This window comes from Sus scrofa, chromosome 2, assembly GCF_054392235.1.
Source record: "Sus scrofa isolate SSC_HxYL_T2T_F1_AM1 chromosome 2, Sscrofa_HxYL_maternal_Yorkshire_Landrace_v2.0, whole genome shotgun sequence".
Taxonomy (NCBI): Eukaryota; Metazoa; Chordata; class Mammalia; order Artiodactyla; family Suidae; genus Sus; species Sus scrofa.
The window spans coordinates 98,649,579-98,661,655 of record NC_139384.1 but is presented as its reverse complement, the minus strand read 5'-3'; the positions used below and the strand labels follow the sequence as shown (position 1 = coordinate 98,661,655).

The following is a 12,077-nucleotide window of genomic DNA, read 5'->3' as shown; positions in this document are numbered from 1 at the left end:
CTGGCCTCCATCAGTGGGTTAAGGAGTTGCTGTGGCTGTGGTGTGGGCCAGCGGCTGCAGCTCCAATTAGACCCCTGGCCTGGGAACCTCCATATGCTGCGGGTATGGCCCTATAAAGACAAAAGACAAGACAAAAAAAAAAAGAATTTGGGGGTTTTTTTTGGAGGAAAAGAGAACTCTGTAAAGTATACCTAAAGTACATATTTCCTCATAGACTAAGGTTTACTCTGGATTGAAGCCAAGGCTCCATTATACCTCCTCTGTACTTGCAGTGACCTGGAATAACACGAATGATTATTTCGAAACTTCCCTTGAATCTATCTTCCCAAAGTGCTGTGATAGTGTAGTGATGCTTTTAAGCATAAAAGCCTATTTAAAATTTAGTCCCAGGACACAGTGGGAGCCCCAGTTCCACAGGTGAATATGATTCTAGCATCACAAAAGGATACTACAGCATATTCAATAAGAGAATGCTCAAAGACTCCAATAAAATTGTAATGGATTATTTTTTGCCTTTATAGTTAGTTCCTGTTTCTCTAATCACAACTTGTTCTTGTTTAATTGGCCATGAACTGTTAACAAACTGCTGCTAAGATACCTCCTCCTCTTTGGTGGAAGGAATGTCTTTAAGCCTTTACTTTCACCAAAGGAATGTATCAAAGATGTTTGTAAAGTTCTGTGAAATATAAAGAATTAAAAAATATCAGAGTTCCCGTCGTGGCTCAGTGGTTAACGAATCCAACTAGGAACCATGAGGTTGAGGGTTTGATCCCTGGCCTCGTTCAGTGGATTAAGGATCCAGCGTTGCTATGAGCTGTGATGTAGGTCGCAGACGCGGCTTGGATCCAGCGTTGCAGTGGCTCTGGCGTAGGCTGGTGGCTACAGCTCCAATTCGACCCCTAGCCTGGGAACCTCCATATGCCGCAGGGGTGGCCCAAGAAATGGCAAAAAGACCAAAAAAAAAAAAAAAAAAAAGAGTCTTAAGTTCATTAGTATTTAAGAGCCAAAATACGCTGGCCTTGATTTATCTTTTCAAAATATTTGAAGTCAGACTGTTAATTTTATTAACAGAGGCCAGAGAAATGGGGGAGGAGAAGTATTTTCATTTCTCTCCTCTCCTTCATCTTTTTGATGACAGTCCCTTAAAGAGGTCATTAATATTTCTGTTTTAGTTTGAGTTGTATGACCTTTGGCCACCCTGATTTTACTCCACTAGAAAGCAGAGCTTGATTTTCACTGGTTTAACCCAGTCTATGAAATTAACACTCTACCTGAAGAATAGAATATTAATCAGGAATTTTGCACAGGGGATCAGAGATTAAATGGAATAATCAGTAATAGTAGACACTCACTTGGTCAATAGCTTTTCCTTTTATTTGAGGAGGTGTAAGACTGGTTAGACATGTGGATTTCAAGTCAAAGAATAGACATAAATCCTTTTTCTGTCACTGTATGATCTCAGGAAAATTGCTTAACCCAAGTCTGTTTATATACCTGCAACCTGAGTATTACATTACTTACCTTATCAGATTGTTGGGTGGGATAAGTATGATCATGGCAGTGTCTGTTTGACAATGTCATGCAATGTTGCAGACTCCAGAGCTTGGCTTTGATCTGAGCTCCAACTGTTATTAGTTTTCTGAATTTAAGCTAGATACTATTTTCTTTAATCTATAAAATTGAGAATAAGAACAGTATTTCCTTATAGAGTAATTGTGATAAATAAGGATTACAGAGTACTAGCGTGTAGTCAAGACTTAATATATGTTAACAGCTGAGTTGGTGATGTGGCTGTAATAATGAGGATGATGATATAAAACCTTGACATAACTGTTCTTTAGAAAAATACAGATGCCTTCATTGAATAAATCCTGCATCAGAAGCCCCAGAATATTTATTAAAACACAAATTGCTGGGTGCCAGCCTTAGCGCTTCTGATTTAAAAGGTCTGAGATGTGGCCCAAGAATTTGTATTTCTAACAAGTATCCAAGAGATGCTGATGGCTCTTCATCTGCGGATCACACTTTGAGAACTAGTGCTGTAGATAAACCGTTCCATAATCCTAAAGGCTTGTGAAAAAAGGAGTCTGTCACTTACGGAAAAGTTGGCCACTTCCCTCTTCTTAGACTCTTGAGCTAAGGTTGTACACTTTAAACATGTTTAAAATTATTTATTAAAGTTGATTTATAGTGTTGTGCCCATTTCTTTTTTATAATGTTTTTTATTTTTTCCATTATGGCTGGTTGATAGTGTTCTGTCAATTTTCTACTGTACAGCAAGGTGACCCAATCACACATACATATATACAATCTTTTTTCTCACATTATCATGCGCCACCATAAGTGATTAGTTATTGTTCCCAGGGCTATACAGCAGGATCTCATTGCTTATCTATTCCAAAGGCAATAGTTTGCATCCGTTAACCATAAATATCCAGTCCATCCCACTCACTCCTCCTCCCTCCTGGCAACCATGGGGGGAAATCTGTTCTCCATGGACATGATTTTCTTTTCTGTGGAAAGGTTCATTTGTGCCCTATATTAGATTCCAGATAGAAGTGGTATCATATGGTATTTGTCTTTCTCTTTCTGATTTACTTCATTTAGTATGAAAGTCTCTAGTTCCATCCATGTTGCTGCAAATGGCATTATTTTGTTCCTTTTATGGCTGAGTAGTATGCCATTGTGTATATATACCACATCTTCTTAATCCAGTCATCTGTTGATGGACATTTAGGTTGTTTCCTTGTCTTGGCTCTTGTGAATAGTGCTGCAATGAACATTGGAGTCCATGTGCCTTTTCGAGTCATGGTTTTCTCTGCATAGATGCCCAGGATTGGGATTGCTGGGTCATTTGGTAGTTCTATATATAGTTTTCTAAGGTACCTCCATACTCTTTTCCATAGTGGCTGTACCAATTTACATTCCCACCAAAAGGGTTCCCTTTTCTCCACACCCTCTCCAGCATTTTGTTATTTGTAGACCTATTATTGATGGCCATTCTAACTGGTGTGAGGTGGTTCCTCATAGTAGTTTTGATTTGCTTTTTCTCTAATAATCAGAGATGTGGAGCATTTTTTCATGTGCTTGTTGGCCATCTGTATGTCTTCTTTGGAGAAATGGCTATTCAGGTCTTTTGCCCACTTTTCAATTGGGTTGTTGGCCTTTTTGCTGTTGTATAAGTTGTATAGTTTAGAGATTAAGCCCTTGTCAGTTGCATTATTTGAAACTATTTTCTCCTATTCTGTAAATTGTCTTTTTGTTTGTTTTTGGGTTTCCTTTGCTGTGCAAAAGCTTGTCAGTTTGATTAGGTCCCATTGGTTCATTTTTGCTTTTATTTCTGTTGCCTTGGGAGACTGACCTGAGAAAACATTTGTAAGGTTGATGTCAGAGAATGTTTTGTCTATGTTCTCTTCTAGGAGTTTGATGGTCCAATTTCTTCTGTACAGCAAATTGACTCAGCCATACATATCTATACATTATTTTTTTATATTATTTTCTATCATGGTCTATCCCAGGAGATCGGATATAGTTCCTTGTGAAAGGTTGTACACTTGATATAAATGTGTGGTCATGTCAGATAGTTTTCATATTGTCTTCATCAAGGTAACATCTTAGGAGTAAGGTGAATCACATATTAGTTGTCAGTTTCTTTCACATCTCTCTTTATATAATAGACATTAATTTTGAACTTTTCCCCTGTTGGAAATTATCTCATGTTCCCATGGGAATCTTTTAAACAGTCAATCTGATGCAAAATCAAGAGTGATGATTGACTTTTTTTTTTTTTTTTTTTTTTTTTTTAAGGCTGCACCTGTGGCATATGGAAGTTCCCACGATAGGGAGTGAGTCTGAGCTGCAGGTGCCAGCCTACACCACAACCATAGCAACACCATATCCGGGCCATGTCTGCAACCTACACCACAGCTCGCAGCAATGCCAGATCCTTAACCCACTGAACGAGGCCAGGGATCTGCATCCTCATGGATACGAGTCAGGTTTGTTTACGCTAAACTACAATGGGAACTTCCAAGAGTGATGATTGACTTTAAACCTGAAATTTACTGATGTTTACAGTGTAAAAAATAGGTGTATTTCAGTTAACTTGTTAGGCACTTTTCTCAGAATATGCATTGAAGAAAAAGGGGCTATATAATTAAATAGTATCTAGTTTTTCTTCATTGGAGTTTAGAAAAAAAATATTTTTTAGCTGTCAGTTGACTAAGACTTTTAAGTTGAGTAAAATCAGAGTTCTCTTGTGGTGCAGTAGAGTTAAGTATTTGGTGTTGTGAACTGCAGTACCTCAGATTGCTACTATAACACAGGCTCGATCCCTGGCCCTGAAACTTTGACATGTTGCTGGTGTAGCCAAAAAAAAAACCCAATAAATTGAGTAAAATCCATTTCCTCCATCACTTATTTGTAGCCAAACAAAAATCATGTTTTGTTTTTGTTTTTTCTATTTAAGATGTCTGGCTGGGAATTCCCATTGTGGCTCAGCGGTAACGAACCTGACTAGTATCCATGAGGACTCAGGTTTGATCCTAGGCCTTGCTCAGTGGGTTAAAAATCCAGCATTGCCGTGAGCTGTGGTGTAGGTTGCAGACACGGCTCAGATCTGGCATTGCTGTGACTGTGGCGCAGGCCGGCAGCTGCAGCTCGGATTCAACCCCTAGCCTGGGAATGTGCATATGCTGCAGGTGTGGCCCTAAAAAGCAAAACCAAAAAAAAAAGTCGGGTTCTATAGCATTGAACACACTCTAGCAGCTGCCTTGATTTATATTTAATATGTCTTAACTTTTCCCTGAAGATCCTTTAGAATTCATTTTATAGAAAAAGTAGAGTATATGTGAGTGTGTGTATACAAAGAAAAACAAAGTTTCTTAATGTTAAAAATAGTTCTGAAACATTCTATTTAATGGTAAATTCTGTTTGCCCAAATAGCACTCTGACTAGGTATTTGATCCTATAAAATTGAGTTGATCTCTTTGGGCAGTAGTTCTTGAATCTATAAGGTCTGAGGTTTAAACTATATCATTTCTAAGGACATTTCAAGTCCAATGGATCTCAGATGTTTTATATTTTCTTGTTATAAATGGATTTTTTGGCAAGGTGATCCGTATCAGCTGTTTATCCTAAGCTACAATATTTTTATATCTAGCCCACAAATATACCATTAGAATTAGTGAATGTCTTTAAATTAATATGATACCTTCTTAATATCTTAAAACAAGTGTGGTTTTACTGAAGCAGATACCACAAGAACAGCTTTTACAACCTCAGGAAAGTGTCACTGCAATTCTCTGGATATATTATTGTTTGATCTCCAAAGTTAGGACAGTGGTGATATGTCTTTAATCTTGTTACTTATCTCAATGGAGTATTTGTGTATTAGGTTTACTTACTAGGTGTTGGCAGTGAGAATAGAGAGGGTGAGAATAGTGGTGTGAAATTGATTGAACTTGAAGGAAAGGCAGGAATTGAGGGAGTGGTGAAGGGAAGAAGAGGATGGTGAAGTAAGAAGGCAAGTTAGATGTTATTTGAAAATTCTATTCTTGTTCCATAGCATGAACTTCAAAGGAGGATTTCCACTTCCGATAGTGAATTTGAACCCTCTCGGGACATACAGCTAAATAGTGGGTAATTAGACATTTGGAACTGGAACTAAGTCTTAGGAGTCATCAACAAATGAGTAATTGTTAAAGCTGCAGATGAGAAGGATATCATCCAGAAAAAAAATAGGATAGGAAGACAGGAGAGACATGGCTCCAAAACTGTCCTTTAGAAGTTACTTTCATGGCTCAGTGGTAATGAACCCAACTGGTATCCATGAGGACATGGGTTCTTACCCCTGGCCTTGCTCAGTGGGTTAAGAATCTGGTGTAGGCATGAGCTGTGGTATAGGTCACAGATGTGGCTTGGATCCCATGTTGCTGTGGATGTGGTGCCGGCCAGCAGCTGCATCTCTAATTTGACTCCTAGCCTGGGAACTTCTGTGTGCTGTGGGTGCAGCCCTAAAAAAAAGATTAACAAAAAAAAAAAAAAAAAAAGATTTGTCATTTAAAGATTGCCACTTCAGAAATTTGAGGGAGATACAGGGAAAGATACGAAAGGAGGAGATAAAACCAGCAGAGAATTAGCACAGAAGTCAAAGGAAGTGCAGTCTAAGTTGCAGGCAGTGATTTGGCAGTGCAGGGCAGAGTTCCACTCGATTAGGACCTGAGAGGCCTTTCAGCCTAACACAGTGGGGTTCACTGGTAATTATAGGTGGACTGTTGGTAAAGGAAGGGCAGTGTGAAATAGTTTCTCAAATGAAAGGAGTTAGATTTAGTGACTTTGGCCAAAATGCCTGATCGCAAGAATAAGAATAACAAATATTTGGTTCTCCTGCATGAGGAGAAAAAGGATTAGCATAATCATTTCAGAAGGATGTGGAGTTAAGAATTTTTTTTTTCCTAGAATGTATGTGTGGGAGTAAATTGTATGTGTACTTAAATGAAAGGAAGGAGTTAGGGAAGAAAAAAGAGAATAGAAGGAAGGGATCAGCAATGGAGCATTGTGCAGGAGGTGGGAACGTTGTAAGGAGGGAGGATGGAAACAAATTAGCTACTTCCTCTGAGACAGGAGCGAAGGATAAAAATGGGTTTAGATGCAGATAGGAGGAGATGGGGGAAGTCTTTGCCAGTTTATTTCAATGTTTTTCTGTGAAGGAAAAGTTAGATCATTCTTTGAGAGGAAGGACAACTGAAGAAATCAAAGGTTCGAACAAAGGTTTGGAACCACCGTTCGGTAAAGAGAAAGAAGAGTGAAGTGGGGGTTAGTAAAATTAAAGAATACTCAGCACTTCAGGAGCGTCATGAGAGTTGGAGCTCAAAATTATCTTCATAACACTAACCAGCATGTTTAACGTATTTTCTCCCATAGCATTTAGTAGCTTGGGCATGTGAGAATGGGGACTGATGATATGAAATCAGAGATTGGCAAGATGGGTGTAAGGAAACTTGAAAAGGGGGTTGATGCTGGTGAGAATATTCTTCAGGTGATTGGCTTTCTGTTGTAGGCTAAGTATGGAGAGAAGTAAAGCCAGGTCGAGCCTGACAACATAGTGTAATAGCAGAAAGTCAAGAAATGTAAATCTCGGTGTTCCTGTCGTGGCGCATTGGAAACGAATCCGGCTAGAAACCATGAGGTTGTGGGTTCGATCCCTGGCCTCACTCAGTGGGTTAAAGATCTGGCATGGCTGTGCACTGTGGTGTAGGTTGCAGATGTGGCTCGGATCTGGCGTTGCTGTGGCTGTGGTGTGGGCTGTCAGCTGTAGTAGCTCCAACTTGACCCCTAGCCTGGGACCCTCATACGCTGCAGGTGTGGCCATAAAAAGCAAAAAAAAAAAAAAAAAAAAAAAAAGAAAATGTAAGTTTTGATGAGGTTGAAGAGCAGGTGGAAAGGGAGAGGAATAGGAGGTAGGGAGGCAAGGAGGTACAGCCACAAGCCCTCTAACCCAGTAGTTGATGAGTTAATCTCAAGTCAGTGAATGTAAAGACTTTTTTTTGGAAAAGATTCTTTTAAATGTATCAATTAAAATTCAACAATATTGTGTTTGATTTGTTTACCAATATTTTGATTTAAAGCTGAAGCCTTTTCTTTGAATATGAATCTGTTAACTGGAATTTCATGTTATCTTTCTTACATAAATCATACCAATAATTGATTGTCCACAATTTCCCAAGTTTTTTTCTTTAAGTAAAGCTAACTCTTGGCACCCTGCCCTCCTGCTACTGCACATACACCTGAGAGTAGGCTGGTGATATCACCCTGAAAGCCTGGCCTGGAGTGAGGGTCAACATCATTTCCTTTCCATGTGATTCAAGATATTTACGGGGCTTTTGCTTTGTGGGGAGGAAGGGCGTTTTCCTGCCACTTCATAAATTAGTGGAGAGAAAAATCTTTTTTAACATTGAATAATAAATTTATTTCACTATTACATAATTTAAGGTATATGGATTACTAATAGGATTCAGGTTAGAACAAATGCAGGTTTCGATCACCCACAGAATTTTTTCTCCAACCTTGTGTTGTAAAGAGAAAATTCTTTAGAAGCACTTTCTGAATCTTAGATCAGTGCCCAGGCTCCTTTTTTATAGTGGTGTCACATCTGTTAGTTTTGGCTTCCTGGATACGCTCTTAGATTTTAATATGCAAATTTGTTTCAATTTGACTGTTATTTTTCTTTTTCGGATTATTTTGGTATAGGGATATGTGAGTTTTATTTTCTCAAAATAAGGATGGAGAGGTGATATAAGGAGATTAAATCTCAGTCTTTATATTTTACACTTTTTTTTAAATCTGTGATCAAAGAATATATTATTTGATTTTTTTCCTTAAACATTTTCTATAGAAGTGGCTAGCCATATTAGTTTAGGAATCTCTTTTTTAAAAAAATTACCCTCTTTTTTCAAAAGATCCACTAGGTATTTATGGTGTAACATATATACCTCCATGCTTTCTTTTTTTGTGTGGGGTTTTTTTGGCCTCGCCTGCGGCATAAGAAGTTTCTGAGCCAGGGATTGAACCCACACCACAACAGCAAACAGAACCACTGCAGTGACAACACCAGATCCTTATGCCACTGAGCCACAAGGGAACTTGCATGCTTTTTATTTTGATGTTTGATTTAAAGGTATAAAATGTTGGTTTTATCAAAATTAGAGATTTTAAGGAATAACTAAAGTTGAATGTTAGGAAACCAAGCATAATTTAAATTAAAAAACTAGATATTTGGAATATGTTAAATAAAACAAGTTTCACAGTGCTATTTTTAGCAGACATAAAATTTCCAGAAAGTTTCACACAATGCTTTTGGCTACCTGTGGGTAGCTGGAATAGTTGAGGGCAGAGGAGTTTCATTTCCCTTAGGTACTCTTGGAACTCTTTCTTGTTCTCATGAGCACATATTAATTTTATTTTCTAAACTCCTTAAAAAAATCACGCTTTGGGCTTTTTGTTTTCATTTTAAGTATGATGTTAAGGGTAACTTAAAAATGCATTTTGTCCAATATAGCTGATATTTGAGCTTTTGGAGGAAAAGCTGGCTGTGTTGAGATACAGGAATTGTTGCAAACTCCATCCCTTTCTCCCTTCTCTCCTTAGCTTGCCTCTGAGAAGGTCTGGCCTCACTAGAATCAACAGTTCTAACCTCCCCAACACCCTATGCATCATAATTCTTATTTTATCCCAGGAGGTGATAAGAACCAGGAATCAAACTACTGCTCCTTTTCCTCTCTCTTTTAATCCTCGTCTGCTTTTATCCTCACACTCAGATCAACAGATTCTGGCAAATCCTTGGTTGCTAATCCTATTGAAGCCCTTTCAGGATACCAAGGTGCTTTGTCTCTGTTATCCTTTCCACTGAATCAGGTCTTGACCAACTTACTGTTTAGTTGCTTGTTCAGTCAACCTTGATTATTTTCATTTGGTTTGGCCTTTCTTGGAGAAAAATTTTCCTGATTTATGGAAACCAAATATGAATGCCTCATGGTTTCTTACTGCCTGCTTAAACTTTTTCTGGGTAATTAATATGGTCCATAGTGGATCTTGAAATAATTCATTTTGGATACTGTCCCCTAGTAGGATTTGACTGCTATAAAACAATTTCATGTTGTCACTTAATGCTACAAACTATTAAGTCATTGGCTCTCAGTTAATAGAAACAATACGTCTGAAAGAATGGTTTTAAAAGAATGAACTTAAAGGTCAAACTGGAGGTTCCATTTACATAATCGAAAAAAGTGATAATACGGAATCAGGAAGTAGCCTTTTGATCTTTAATAGCTTGTGGAATTTGTAACATTATGGTTCTATTCGTTAACATATTTAAATGTGAAGTAAAACACAGTACTATAAAACCAGAAGCTTTAGAAAAGAAAGTTGGTCTCACCACATTAATATTTTCCATATTTCTTCCTAGTGCTTCTTCATGTGTAATACTTTTTTATAGAGTACGTAAATTATCATAAGCTAGATACCTTCTTTTATTGTCCTTTTTTCTAGTTGTAAGCACTTCCCTGTATTACACATATTCTTGTTTTTATTCGAGGAAATCTTATGTTCTTTCGAGTTGACAAACCATGACCGTACTCAGCCACTCCCCTGTTAAAACACTGATGTTTTCATTTTCTTCCCTAGCCTAGCCATTTCAGTTGTGGTTTTATTGGCCAGAGATTGCAAGGGGTCCACCAAGCTGCTCTTAAACAGTCTGGTGCTAGGACTTCCCCTGGTTCACAGGTTTATCAAATGATTCCTCATTCTGATTTCTGGCAGTCAGAAGAATGCCAACATGAGCTTCATTTTAAATTCTATTTTCCACTGGGTTAATTTAAACTTACCTTGATAGAAATAAGAAAGGAAATTCTGTGAAGAGAAATATAACTATCAGGCAAGAAAAGTTGAAATACACTAATAACATCATTATATGTAATATATTATAAAAATATTTGATTACTTTCTAAATGACTCCTGAAATTGAAAAGTATGGCAAATAAAAAAAATTAAGACTTGTTGAAGATTTCTTTCTCTTTCCCTTCCTACCCTCCCAAACAAAAAATAAGATCTTGTATTTTTGATTCATCTCCTTTTTCTTAAGTAATTATTTGAATATATTTTATTCCAACCAATTAATTGCCGTATAAACCTAAAAGTTTTTGTTCTTTGAAACTACATTTATAAATTGTGTTATGTTTGCATTTTTAAATTGTTTAGTTTCAGCTCATTTTCTTGTGAGTTGTTTTGCTTTAATTTTTTTCTCCTTCAAATTTCATTCTTTAAATAAGTCTTTGACTCAGGTTTGAACTGAAATATAACCATATGTCCAAAATAAGCCTACATCAGGGTAAGTTTTAACTTTTAGATGATCTTATGTATTTTAACAAAAGTATAACTTTTTTTTATCCCTACTTCCCCTTCTTTTTTTAAAGGAATCAGCAGGCGGGGATCTTCAGTCTCCTTTAACGCCAGAAAGTATCAATGGGACAGATGATGAAAGAACACCTGATGTGACTCAGAATTCAGAGCCAAGGCCTGAACCAACTCAGAATGCATTGCCATTTTCACATAGGTACAGATTCAATTCAATCATCATGATTAAGTAAAATATGTAGATATGGAAACTTACTTGGTGTTAGATAAACCTTGCGAAGTTACAACCCTAGTGAAAAATCCAGGTCAGATTTTTTTTTAAACTGTTAACCTCAGGAGAGTTTTAATAATTTATAGTTTATAGTTGCCCAGATGGCCTGAAATAAACATTTCTATTATCTTTGTAGAAAAAGGGCTGTTGACCAAATCACAGTACAAATCGTTTTTCAGGGAAACAAAATGTCATTACAAATCTCTTTTACTTATTCTTAACCCAGCACCTAAAAGGCCCTCTTTGTTCACCTGGTTTCCATTTTCACATATGTTTTTGAGGGCTATAATTTTTTTTAAGTAGGCTTCCTACTCTGAAATTAAGCTTCTCCATACTGTTAGAGGTGATCTCATTGTATGATTTGAAAGAAGGATGCAAGTTACCGGAGTAACTTGTAGCATGGACCTGTTAATGCTAATGTCAGATTTATTTTTGCACACCAACTAACAGGAGATACATCTTCACATGCTTCTGAATTTTAAAGAATTTGATACTTTAAAAAGATGCAGTTTATCCTAAATGTGTTCCAAAGCAGTTACATAGATTATTGTCCATATTGTGGTATTATTAGGATATAAGGAGTTCTGTGAAACTGCAATATTGCAAATGTAAACAAATATGTCAGTTGTTGTCTTAAAGGTAATTTTTATCCTTCTTTGGAAACTTTTGACCTAGGCAGCTGTAGCTAAAATTGAGAAAACAGTTTCCCTTTGTTATGCATCTCTTTTTGGACCAGTTCAAAAAAATCAAATTCTTTAGCATTTTCAGAAGAATTGTGAAATGATACATTCCAAACCTTTTTTTGTGAGGATTTTAATTTTGATTGAATTGGTTGAATATTAGGGGCACAGAACTAAACTTATTAGACACTAACATTGAGGGACCTCATAGTGAG

At 37.0% G+C, this 12,077-nt stretch overlaps 1 protein-coding gene across 1 annotated transcript in view; it reads left to right on the top strand.

Moving 5' to 3' along the window:
- HOMER1 (homer scaffold protein 1) overlaps window positions 1–12,077 on the top strand; it is a 128,221-nt gene that overhangs the window by 58,628 nt on the left and 57,516 nt on the right. Inside the window, 1 exon segment of the mRNA NM_001243811.1 lies at window positions 10,971–11,110. Coding sequence (NP_001230740.1) covers window positions 10,971–11,110 — 140 coding nt within the window.